The sequence below is a fragment of the Typopeltis vanoorti genome, chromosome 11 (genome assembly GCF_054136105.1).
Source record: "Typopeltis vanoorti isolate ZY-2024b chromosome 11, IOZ_Tvanoo_1.0, whole genome shotgun sequence".
NCBI classification, from domain to species: Eukaryota; Metazoa; Arthropoda; class Arachnida; order Uropygi; family Thelyphonidae; genus Typopeltis; species Typopeltis vanoorti.
Genome location: NC_143559.1, coordinates 28,465,642 through 28,479,289, shown reverse-complemented (window position 1 = coordinate 28,479,289; position 13,648 = coordinate 28,465,642). Strand labels below are relative to the sequence as shown.

Below are 13,648 nucleotides of genomic sequence, written 5' to 3'. Positions count from 1 at the left end.
TGGCAACTTCCCAGAATAAGACTGCATGGGCACTTTCCCCAATTGGAGGCAGAGTGTCTGTCTACCTTGGTTATGGATACATCTTCTGATGCTGTTGTGAGATCCAACACCCTCAAACCCCTTGCACCCTCTATAACATGTCCCGATAGTATGCATTAGCAGGTAAGCTCAATGAGTAGAGGGTGGGCAATTATTATGAGAGATTTCAACTATCAGAACATAGATTGGAAAGAGAAGAGGATACATGGGAGTAAAGGGATGGAATTTATGTAGTTACTAAGAAATAATTATCTGAGATAGCATGTCATGGAGTTTACTTGCGGTTTGAGAGTGCTAGATCTAATTATTGCATCAAGAATTTGTTTATAACCAATATGACCACATTGCCACCAGTTGGTGAGAGTGATCATATGGTCTTGACCCGGGAAGTGGCTAAATATGTGGAATTTTCAGCTGAGAGGTGGATATATGTGAAAACTACAGAGTGGTAAGTATGACAAACTTAGGAGATTGCTTGGATCAATGCCATGCTATGGGAAACTGCAATGGCTGGATGTTGATAATTCATAGGGGAAGTGGTAAAGGAGTGTTTGAGGGAAGTAATAGGTGGAAATTAAATGGATCAACACCATTAATAATCATCATCGGTTTACCACATGGACAACTGTTACAAAAACTGGACAGGATGAGAAAGATCGAGGCTAGTAGCTTGTATAGGGGGATGGCTGATGGTCAGACACCCGAGATTAGTATATGGTGGAGTGGAATCTGGAGAATGATGGTGACTAGTGGAGCACCTGGGGGTTGTTCAGTACTAGGACCACTATTTAATTTGTATATATCAATGACATAGGGAAAGATTTAAGAGGGGTTATTCAGTTGTTTGCTGATGATGCAAAACTGGGGAGAGCAATAGTTGATAAATATGATTTAAATAAATTGGCATTGTAGGCAAAGGATATTGATTGTCAATTTAATGTTGCAAAATGAAGTGCAAAATATGCACTTCAGGTTGAAAAGGTTGCATATGATGTATCATATTGATGGTATTGGTTTGCAGGAAATTGATGAGGCTAGGAACTTCAGGATTATGGTGGACAAAGTTCAGAAGACATATTTAAAAGTTGGTAAAATAGCTCAATGAATTACTTGGTTGTTGAAAAACATGCTAACAAGTAAAGGTAAGGAAGTTATTATCCCTCGTTATAAGGCTATGATTTGGTCACCTGAGTTTCTTGGGGGACCAGGAGGTGGTCAAAAAGATTCAGAGACAAGTGACTTGTCTTCAAAGACTTGTCACTATCACCATCTTGGTGAAAGTGACAAGTCTGTGGAATACTCCCTATGAGGATAGGTTGAAGATTTGTGCGTTACAAAGTTTAGTTGATAGGCAGAAAAGAAGGGACACGATAGAAACTTTTAATATATTAAATTAAAGGGATTTTATAGAACTGATGCAAGTGAAAATTTTCAATGTGACAAATAGTCAGAGAACTAGGAGCCATCAATGGAAATAGTGTAAGAGTGTGTGTAGCTATGATGTGTGGGCCAGACTTTTTTGCATGGAGAGTGGTGAATAAGCAGAATGGATTGTCAGAATTTGTTGCAAGTTCCTTGATGGTGAATGGATTCAAGGAGAGGTATGATAGGATTTGTGTGTATGATGGTTGATTTAGGTCTCCTGCGATGAGTCTCTGGACTCCATGGAGATGCCATAAATAATAATAATTAAGCTGGAGCTACAAAAAAAAAAAAAAAAAAAAAAAAAAAAAAATTTATAGAGGGAATTCAAGGAGAAAGGTGACCAGCAGGAACTTGAGCAGTGCAAAGCACAGGCACCAGAAAGGTAGCCAGTGTGGTAAGAAAGCTAAAAGCAGATTATGAAAGGAAGTTAGCGATGAAGGCTAAAGAAAATCGCAAACAGTTCTTTCAATATGCTGCAAGTAAAAGAAAGAATTATATGGCAGGATGATTTTAATGAAGCCGATGTAGGAAAGTAGCTGAATCGGGCAAAATAGTACAATTACTAAGTGAACACTTTGCAAGAGTATATCATCCAGTTAGAGATATTGCAGTAACAAGAGGGGCAGAGGCTTATGTGGAGCTAAATGACATGGAGGTGCATAGCAAATTACAGAACCTTGATATGAATACAGCCATGGGATTATATGATATAGCAGCTCGAGTTTTACACGAAGATGCTAGGGAATTGTCAGTTCCTCTGACCATATTGTTTAATCTAAGTCTCATCTCTGGGTTAGTCCTGAGCAGGTGGAAAGAGAAAAAAATAGTTCCATTGCGTAAATGAGGCTCGAAGACTGATGTAGCAGTCTTGGAGCCTCTTTACAGTTATTAACTGATCAGCACAGAAGTTGTTGTCGATGTACTGGAGAAGTTGGTCAAGAGTGAAATAGGAATGGATAGACAGAAATGGGTTACTATGTGTGTGTGGCGGGGGGGGACATGGTTTTGTGAAAGGTAGGTCATGCCTCAGTAACTTGCTCCCATTTTATTGTACAGTGACAGCTGAGTTGGACTTTGGAAAATATTGCTGGACTTTGCAAAAGCCTTTGACAGGTTTGACAGGATACCACATGGAATTCTAATCAATGAACTGCAGCACATGGAGGATGGAGATAAAGTTGAAATATTAGAGAGTAGTTTACTCGGGAGTAGAGTCCAGAAGAAAGCCTGTGACTAGTGGCATGCCACAGGGCTCTGTACATTAACAATAGAGGAAAGGATCTGAGAGGAACTATTCAGGTTGTTTACCAATGATGCAAAATTGGGTAGAGCAATGGTTAAATACAGATGATGTTATTTTGCAGGATGATTTGGATAAAATGGCAGTCTGGGCAAAGGAGAATGGATACCAGTTTAATGTGGTCAAGTGTAATTAATCTAAGTTATGCATTCTGAGGTGAAAAAAATTACCAGCCATTACCACGTTGATGGAACTGTATTACAGGAAATTGATAAAGCCAGGGATTTGGGGGTGTTAGTGGATGGGGAATTGAAATTTAGAAGACATATTGTAAAAGTGGTTAAAGTAGCTCATCGGATTATTAGGTTACTGAAGAATACCTTGACATGCAGAGTTAAGCAGGTGATTATACCTCTTGATAGTGCCTTGGTAAGACTCCCATCTTGAATACTGCATGCAGATCTGTTCACCTGGATTTTCTTGGAGATGAGGAAGAAGTGGAGCGGATCCAGAGGCGAGTGACCAAGATGGTATCAGATCTTGGAAGCTTTTTCCACTTGGTTATACTATAAATTAAACATACCAAGAAATTACATACTTGGTTTGATCCTTTATCCAAGTGTAAGCAAACAAAGTTTGTGCCTGGTATCAGATCTATGAAATGAATCTTATAAGGACAAGTCGAAGATTTGTGGGTTACAGAAAAGGGGTGATATAGTTGAGACATACAAATTATTGAAGGGTTTTTACAAGTTTAATACAGAGGAAATTTTTCAGAACAGGGCTGGTGGTGGGAGAACTAAGGGCCCTCCTTAGAAACTGAGCAAGAGTGAAGTTAGTACAGTTGTCAGGACTAGATTTTTTGCTTGAAGAGTGGTAAATGATTGTAATAGGTTGCATGAGTTTGTTGTGGGTACCATGACTGGGTGAGTTCAAATTATCATAGATGCTGTGTGAATGTTGGATAATGCTAGTATGATGTTAGGGCCTACCTCAATGAGTCTAAGGACTCCATGGAGTAGCACATAATAATAATGATCTAATCTTCCATGTCTGCTCCTTGAAACTTTCAACACAGCTGGACTGATGTGGCCAAATTCTTGCTTATGAGTATCATATCCAGCATCTTCTCATATGTCCATTTTCTGCAGTATTTTGCTGAAATTTTGTATTGCAAATTATCATGTAATGCTAATTAAGGCAAACTCAAGCATTCTTTTTCCTAATTCATTACTTTCTTCATATTCATGTTTGCACATTATTCTTTCCAGTTCCCCTTGGTCATTTCCAATCTTGGCATTTCAATCCCCTGCAATAATCAGTACATCTCTCTCTCTCTCTCTTCGGTACTGATTCTATACTTGCTTCTAAGATGTTACTATAGGATAACTATCTCTTCTTCAGTACTTTCTGAAGTGGGCGAATAGACCTGGACCACTATGATGTTAAACAGTCTTGCTGCAAATCTTGCCATTATCATTGTTTTATTTGTTGGTTTGTATCCTGATAATGCTACTCTTCCTCTTTTACTGAGAAGAAACCCAACCCCTTCTTATGTTTTTGTACTATTCCCAGATTAGAATTCTTTCACCTTTCATCTCCAGTATGCATCTACACTAATCCAATGATGTTGCATTAGTATTGCTTCATCTCCTTGCAAAGCAAATCTAGTTTTTCAGGAGCCCATAACTTATAGACATTCCACCTTCCAATGGATAACATGCATCTTGATAGTTTTACTCTTATTGTACTTCTTTCAGTAGCTGGCTTGTCGATCCAATCCAGATTGCTCAGGTGTATATACTGTTTTTGTTTTTCTAGGTAACATCTGAATCAGTGTGTTGTTCTTACAGTCTTACTTGTTTTTACAGTCAGTGTATCATCATTGAGCTGTAATGGCTCATTCAGCTGCTCCTAACATGAAGAAGAGACTTTGCCATTGACTGTTAGTCCACAGAAGATGTTACATTTCCCTTCTCCAACTCATATCCGAGAGGTGTTACTTATTTGCCATCTGGGAATGTGTTCTCTAGAGATTTCAGGCTTTCCCAAGTATATGAACAGTACTTAACATTAAATGTGCAGGTATAAGAATACAACAGTTCTGGATGAACTGTTGTATTCGTTATGAACTGAAGTCTTGTTTATTGTTTCTTCAGTATTTTTGAACCTTGATCACTACAGCACATCACTGTGGCCTACTAGAAATCAGATTGCATAACTTAGAATTTTTAGTTAGTAACCATTAGATGTATGAATATAAAACAATGCTCACTTCTTTATGTGTAGCTTAATGTAGGTATGCCATCTGCAATATGCAAGCTTTAAAATATATTAAATGTACATTTTAGTACATTGAAATGTAGTTTCTCAAAATTTTCAGTTATATACCTTCTTTTCAAGATGAAATTTCATCTACATAAAAATGTTCACAAATGGGAATGTTCTTAGGTGATAGGCAAATTTCATTATCTTCTGTGAGCTGTACCCTATTTATTGGATGACTGATGCATCTGGAAAGAGTTCTTTGCTCTTTGAGCAGGGTTACCAGATTACTTAACCCTTTGGTACTAATATACAATAGGCTTATACTCTTTCACAGGTGGAATTCAGTAAAATAATTCACGAGTGGAATTCACATAGAAATGTAGACCTAGTGAGGTTTTTCCTGAAACTTGAAATGGTTTTGGGAAAAACATAACTAGGTCTGTATCTGGCATATTGAAAAATTAGAAGTCTGTTAACCTGAATTCCATTTAGCATGTTCCTTTGTCCACATGAAATGTGCAGCATACTTGCTTTTCATTGAAATGTGCTACTCTTCTAATAATGAAGACTACACCTCCCATTCATTCCCAAGTTGCTGTTAACTAACTGGCACTTGCTATTACTCCTGCAGGAATATTACACTAATGTTTCAGTTCATTTGATGTAGTCTTGTAAAGAGCAAAGTACATCACTATTTACATATACTGTTAATATTATCCTTTGTACTCACACATTCAGGAAAATGTTAGCATCAATGCCATAATTTAAAAGTGTACTTTTAAAAAATTGACATTAATTAAAAAATGCTAGATATTCATCAGATTTATTTCTCTGAAGCAGTTAACACAGTAAGAATTAATAATTCAGTAACTGATTAATAATTGGTTATTAAACATGGTTCACAAGAAAAGAATAATGGCACATCTGTAGGTTTCACAAAAGATTTATTGAATTTGCCATTGTGTGATGTATCATAATGTGTTTGAAAAATGTATCATAAAGCTGGTGGCTTGTGCTGCCAAAGAGGCAAGACAGCCAAATCAGAATTGTTGAACATAAGGACTATTCCCATTTACATCACTACAGCCACTCAGGTCTTGCTGACTATGCTTTGGACACGTGGTATAGAATACTTGGAAGAAAGCCACTCTATTCAAGATAGCCAAATCAGAATTGTTGAACATAAGGACTATACTCATTTACATCACTACAGCCACTCAGGTCTTGCTGACTATGCTTTGGATATGTGGTATAGAATACTGGAAGAAAGCCACTCTTTTCCATGGCAGCAAATAAATATGAAAGACGTTTACTTGAATCTGCTTCTGCCTAACTACCTTAACCTCAACAAATTTAGTTCTATGAAACTGCTCCAAGTTTGGGAAACTCTTATCTTCTGTACTTCAGCCCAGAGCCAAGGATGCTCAGTTTAGCTCACTGGGGAGCACTATTTAGGACTTTAGGCCTTCAGTTGACATGCTTCAGCTACATTACTTAGTGTAGTGCCTGCATGCACATATTTTATTATATTTGTTCCCTGATGATGGTAAGTTGACTTTGCTGAAATACTGGAAGTATTAATTAAATTTATTTTAGTTAATATATTAGTCAATGTTATAATTTCTTTAAAAAATAGTCATAAATGGCCACCACACCTTTCCACCAGACTTATTATAATCCACAGAGATTCTATAGTGTGCAAGACCCATCATTACAGTAAACTGAAATTAAAACTTTCTAAGCAGCTAAATAGATTGGCCTTTCTAAAATGCTGCCAGGATAATAACATCATCCATTATTATCCCAGGAGCATTTTAATTCACGTCGATGTTATTATCATCACTGAATTAAACCAGTGTTATATTGAAACACCAGTTTAATTCAAGAAAAGACTCTCTCCACATATACAGATGCACTAGCTTTGGCCTTTTATGTAAACAGATTGACAATACTTGCATTCTTATTGCCAACACCAATGAAGCTTTTCGCATACTAGAGGAGGTTGCCACAATTCCAAATGCTGCCCTTTGGACAATCCGTTCAGATATCTCTTAACACTTCAGCTGCTAAAGAATTTCAAAAATAAAAAGTCGGCACATAAACACATTTGCTAAACTTCTAAAAAAAAAAAACCATTCTCACTAAATTGAGCATCCTTGGCTGTTGGGCTGAAGTAGAGAGGATGAGAACTTCCCAAAATTTGAGACAGTTTCATGGAACCAGATTTATTAAGGTTTAGGTAGTTACGCAGAAGCAGATTCGAGTAAAAGTTTTTCATATTTCTATTGGCTGCAGAGAAGTAGAGTGGCTTTCTTCTAGTATTCCGTGGCAGGTGTCCAGGACACCTGCCATGGAATAAGTGTCCTTGGACACCTATTATAGTATTCCATGGCAGGTGTCCAAGACCTGAGTAGCTGTAGCCTACACCATCCATTACACAATACCTATCATACATCTCCTTAAACTTATTTACTGTTGTTGGAAGTTTTTTTTTCCTTCTTTCTTTCATCTTTCTCTAAATCCAGAATAATTTAATAATAAGGTGGTACACCTTTTGGCAACTCGTATAGGTAAATATGACTTCTCCATTGCTTCTGCCTTAGTATCACCACTTCTGAGTCTGGCTCCCACTGACGAGACCTCAATAAAGGTCGAAACCGGTCTGGGTAGTGGCCCTTCCCTTAATGCACAGCATTATACATGTCCGCAAGGAGATGTGCTTCACATTATGGGTGATACTGAGACAAGGAGAGATCAGAGATTGGTCCACCTTTACCACACGTTGCCTCAGTCTTGAAGATACTTCAGGCACAAACTTGGTTTGCTTACACTTGGATAAAGGATTAAACTAAATTTATTATTTACTGTTGGGACTCACAACCACCTCTGGCAATCCATTCCACTCATTCATCATTGTCCAAGTAAACAACTTGGTTTGCACACTAACCTGTCTTATTTTAAACTTATTTTAAAGCTTTATAAGTACTACTAAAACTGAGGCAGCCTCATTCTAAGGAATTCCACTTTGCAAGAACATCATACATAAGTTACTGTTTAAATAAGCCGTTATTACTATGGAGGTCACTGAAGAGCACATGAGAAACATCATGCTTTGTGAGTTCAAAAAAAGGCAACAGTGCTGCTGACACTGTAAAAATGTGCAAGAAGTGTATGGCGATAATGTTTTGAATGTGCTAAAGTGTCAGCAATGGTTTCAAAAATTTCAACAAGGGGACTTTAGCTTGAAAGATTCCCCTCCCTGGTGCCCTGTCTCTCTCTCTTGATAATGATATTCTGGAAGCTGCTGTTGCAAGAAATACCAATGCAACTGTTGAAGATTTAGCAGAAGATCTTAATCCATTGTCATCAACCATCCATCACCATTTGCAAGAATTCGGAATAGTATCTAAGCTCAGCAATAGGGTTCCTCATTAACTGATGAACAACAATCGAAGAGAACGTGTCAACATCTGCACTGCTATTCATTCTTGAGAGGTTTGATCTCCGTTTTTTTGAGTCATGTAGTCACTGGTAATGAGGAGTGGATACTTGACGAGAATGTTAAGCGCTGAAGGCAATAGGTTTATTCAGGGGAACAGGCTAAACCTCAGCCAAAACAAAACCTTCACCCTGAGAAAGTTTTGTTCAGCATTTGGTGGGATGTGGCTGATATTATACAATTTGAACTCTTACACAAAACAAAACGACAGCTTAAGTATACTGGGAATAACTTGATTGACCGAATGAAAAACTAAAAGAAAAGAAGTGCTCTCTAGTCATTCAAAAGGGTATTGTTTTTCACCATGATAACGCATGTCCTCATACTGCAAGAATCACCTGTATCAAGATTGAGGAACTTGGCTGGGAACAGTTTCCACATTCTCCATATCTCTTGATCCTGCACCTTCATATTACCACTTATTTCGAAGTTTGCAACATTTCATTAACCAAAAAAAAAAAAAAAATACAATACATTAGAGGCACCGAAACTGAGCCAATGCAATTTCTTTGCCTTTAAACCTTCTGAATTCTATAAAAATGGCATTATGAAGCTTTCGCAACATTCGAAGAGCATTATTGATTCAAACAGAGAACATATACTTGATTAAATTAGCAAGTGATTTATCTTTAACATCCTTTCAAAACTTAATGCTAAAAATGACATTACTTTTGGGATGACCTGATATTAATATTACTCAGTTGTTCCTTTTCAAAATTATGTTATAAGCATTTTTTTCCTTTATTGTGTCTTTAAATAATTGGAGTAATATATATATATATATATATATTACTGATCTAACCTTTTGCCTTTTTAACAGGTATAAGTAAAAGTGATCCTTTGTATTTAGAAAAAGTACAGCTGTGTGACAAATTGGGTTTGGCAGTGTAAGTGAATATTTATGAATCATTTCTAATATTGTAAATTTTATACTGTTATGTATATACTGGGTGTCCCATAAATTTGTAAATATTTCAATAATAAATAAAAATTGGAAATATGTATATTAGCATGCGGTTTGTACGAAAGTGAATCGCAAGGAGTAGGATTTTTTTGGTTGGGAAAAAAATTTTAGTTTAAAATTTCACCAATAGAGGGTGACAGCAGTGATGACAGTCAGAATGGCATTGAATACTAATTTATTAATATGCAGGAAACCTGTTACATATCACTACAGTAATTGTTCAACATGTCTGCTGGCACAAGCGATTACATGCTGCAAACAGGTGAGGACACCATTTACAGAAGTATGGAACATATCCAGGTGGATGCAAGCAACTTTGCCACAAATGGATCTTTTAAATACACTAACGAAAATGGGTTGCTCAGATACACTTTAAATAGACTCATAACCTAAAATCTACTGGTATGAAGTCCAGGAGACTGAGGGGGGGGGAGGAGGACATGCAGAGTTACAATTATGGCTGATGAGTCATTCTTGACCAAATATGCTGATGAGAAACTGCTTCATGGAAGCTGCGATATGAGGTGGTGCTCTGTCCTGCTTGAATGTGACTGTGTGGATTTATACATTAAGAAGTGCCTGAGAAAACTGAACTTAATGATATTAGAGTTCTGGCAGACATGTGCTGTTTGTTTTGATGTTCCTTTAATGTGGAGTATGAAAACTTTTTTACATCAGATTGCAATCTGGTTGAGAGATGATTTGCTGATAATTTTGATGAAGCTTGATTATATATTCATTAGTAATCAGGTGATTTTATTTATTTTTTTCCAACAGAAGAGAATCAGAGCAGATTGAGTGAGCTCTAAGTATTATCAAAACTCCTATAACAGTCTTCTGTGATGAATGATGACGTGAAGATGAATTGATGCACCTTCCAGTGAAGGTTTCTGTAGAATTTTCTGTTTATAGAAAGCCTTCCTTTGAAGACTTTAGTTGGAATTGTGCTCAATAGTGAATTTGTTATAAGAGTACACAAAGTTTATTTTATTCAGAAATGTGAGTAATTTAATCTTTGAGTGTCACCGAACTGTGAAGATATCATGCCACTTCATGGTACTGAAGAGTTGACTTTTCGGATGTAAAATAAAATAATCACTCAAAGCTGGCGAGATAGGACTGCCCATTGTGGTACAACTTATTCTGCCATGTAAAATAGGATGTGCTGATGATGGATTTAAATAATTTAACATTATCTTCAGGAAATCATCTTGAAAGAATTCAAGAGTTTATTGAAGTGGTAGTGTTATGAATAGAGAAACATTACTTCATTGTCCAGCAAACACAAATCTTTAATTTTATCTCTGAAGTTAGTGCTGTTTTTAATATAAGCGACAGTGTGACCAGTGAGATTTTGAAGATTAGAAAGATATTTGGCAAGCTGGTAAGTGGAGGTACAATAGAATCAACTCTAGGATGTAATCAATAACCATCTTTATAAAATGTGTTAAGACTGTAGATATGTGAAAGATGGGCATGACAAGCAATTTTTCAATAATGGAAGCATTCCAAGAATACAACCTGGTCCAATAATTTATTTGTTTATTACCCTCTGTATCAGGTCTCTGCTGATGTGGGTTGTAGGTTGATCTGTCCCTGTAGGTAGATAACATTACTATTATCAGTATTAGTATTGCAGCATAAGGAATGAAGAACCTGCAGTTTTGAGAATGGTATATTCAAGAGGAGGTTTTGCTTTGTATGAAATCTGGACCACTTACTTTGTTTGCTTGATCTGTGCATAATTATCTAATACTTTTTTTCCATTCTTGCCATAATTACTAAAGAAAATCTCCAAGGGGATAAAACAAAATCTGGACCTTTGATAAGACATTCAATTCATCATTTGGGAATTATCTATTTTTTTTATTTTTCTTTTTTTTTAAAATTATTTATAACTCACTTATTATGAGAGCAGAACGATGTGACAACTTGTTTGTTATAATAATTCACACTTCAGAATCAACTGTCTGTTTGCATTTTAATTGAGTCCATATGGCTGTGTATAAGGAAATTTTAAAGATTAAATCAAAATTCTCTTGGCTAAGATTGTGTTTTAAGGTGTTTTCAAGCAGCTATAATTTTTAGTATTATTTGAAAAGAACTGCTTAGGTTGATGCAACTGCTCTATTAATAAAAGTGCTCTGCTAGTTTTTTGCTGAATTTTGTGCATAGTGTGGGATTTGATGTTCTCCTTGATTTTTACAGTTAGGAATAATGACAGCATTGTGACACTGCTTAAGAAACCAGTCTGTTATGTAAAGTGGCTTTTTAACAAATCAATCTTCTAGCAATTCCAGCATTTCTAATCAGATGTTTGCAAGGAACATGTGTAGTAGACATTCTAATTTTTTAATAAAGGCTCACACATGTAGAGAATAATAGAATTTATTAACTCCAATATATTTCATCCTATGCTACAAGGATATTATCAGAAAGGAAAAGATCCATTGAAAACATTCAAATTATGAATCATAACACATCATGTAGTATGTGCTTGCTTGCTTATTCATGTCTTGGATATTGCTGAGTAAACAGGAGAATACACTATTAGAGTTTAAAGGGAAACAAAGTTAGCTTTTGTAATTCAGTACAAGGTTATATTATTCATTATTAAAAATAAATTAATTATGATTACACCCTAAAAATCTAAGGCAGGGACTAATTAGAGCAGTTAAGAATTGGACACTTGAAACTTATGAAACAAGAAATAAAGTTCTTTCGAATTTTCTTGAGTGAGGTTTGATTTCAAAGTGCTTTGTATCTAGTGTAATTGGTATGGTAAGCAAGGCTGGACCTTTCAGATTCCAAGAATTTGATGTAATCCTGATGTTCTTGGATTCTCATCTCAGAAGAATGGACAAATAATTGAAAAAAATCCTGTGATTAGAATACATAAACATCAGGAGTACATCAAATTAGTGGAATCTGAAGTCTGAGACAGAAGTGATGACTACTTTTGTCTCAGACTTTTTTGGACAAACAGATGAGAAATCACAGGGAATATAACAAGGATCTCTTTAAGTTTTGTAGATCTAAAAATGGCATATGATAAGGTGCCAAGAAAATTAAATTATGTGGTGTAAGTGGGATTATTAAATGTAGACCATACATTGTTTTGTATAAAGTTGCAAGTCATCTGTTCAGACTGAAGGCACAAGACAATTGGAGTAAAAGCTGAATATCTCCAATTTTTTTTTAAATTGAAGATATTCAACTTAGTCCTTTCCTCTTTTTCAGTAGCTTACTCAACTTCTAATCTTCATTGCTGCATTCTTCTTCATCTTCCACTCTTTTATGTTTTGAGCTTTTACAGTGTAGTATTCCCATCTCAGCTGTGTTTTTTTGGATATTATCCTCCCTTTGTTGCTGTGGTCTTTGTCTATGTCACTTTATTCAGGCATTATCTGGAATGCTTGTTTAGTCATTCTCTCCTCACTCATTCTTTTCACATCTCAATCTGCAAGCTCTGATTTCATCAGTTAGTAGTGGGGTTTATATAGGGTTCCCATTCATCCTGTTTTTCCCGGGACAGTCCCGTTTTTTATAAAAATGTCCCACTTTTTTAAGTATTCTTCAGGAAAAAGTGGATAAATGGGTTTTATCTCTTTTTTAGTACCAATTTCTATTACAATGTTGATAATAATAAATTGTATTTATTTATTATTTATAATAATAATCACTAGTATTATAAATAATATAACTAATAGTAACTAATGGCGATGTTCTTTTTTTCCCATGCTTCTGTTATAACAGTATCTTACTTGATCAATACTTTGCATATTATAATTTTTATCGTTTTCTACCCCTGTAATGCCGAAATGTAAGTGCAGTTTTAATGATAATACAATTTTTATCGTTTTCTACCCCTATACTGCTGAAACGTAAGTGCAGTATTAATGATAATATTAGATTAGAAGAGAAATTTCCTTTCATTAAAGGTGTAAATGAAAATGTGGAATGTACTTTATGAAACTGTAAATTTTGCATTTTGCATGGTGATTGGTCAGACGTAGTCAACCACGTGAAAATGAAAAAACATAAAGCTGCTGTTCGAAGTAAGGCTTCCAACTGCAATATAAGTAATTTTTTAATTGTGAAAACCAAGAGTGAAAAGGAAAATGAGTTATCACTGTCAGCGCAGGAAGCAACCTTCACGTATCACACATGGACACACATATAACTCCATGGACTGCACAACAACAATCATGAA

At 35.8% G+C, this 13,648-nt stretch overlaps 2 protein-coding genes across 9 annotated transcripts in view; one reads left to right on the top strand and one right to left on the bottom strand.

The window, feature by feature from the left end:
* The window catches only part of LOC150101403 (actin-histidine N-methyltransferase-like), a 311,777-nt gene that overhangs the window by 266,987 nt on the left and 31,142 nt on the right, over positions 1 to 13,648 (top strand). For all 6 annotated transcript variants that reach the window (XM_090401040.1, XM_090401036.1, XM_090401039.1 and 3 more), the window contains one exon: positions 9,292 to 9,358. In XM_090401040.1, coding sequence (XP_090257166.1) covers positions 9,292 to 9,358 — 67 coding nt within the window. The remainder of the gene's footprint in view (positions 1 to 9,291; positions 9,359 to 13,648) is intronic.
* Positions 11,868 to 13,648, bottom strand: part of LOC150101402 (uncharacterized) — a 150,751-nt gene continuing 148,970 nt past the window's right edge. Inside the window, exon 4 of one of the 3 annotated variants that reach the window (XR_016549090.1) lies at positions 11,868 to 11,982. Coding sequence is in view for 1 of the 3 variants with exons in the window: in XM_090401044.1 (XP_090257170.1) it covers positions 11,945 to 11,982 (38 nt within the window). In the remaining 2 variants the exon portion in view is untranslated. The remainder of the gene's footprint in view (positions 11,983 to 13,648) is intronic. The other 2 variants (XM_090401044.1, XR_016549091.1) reach the window with 2 other exon arrangements.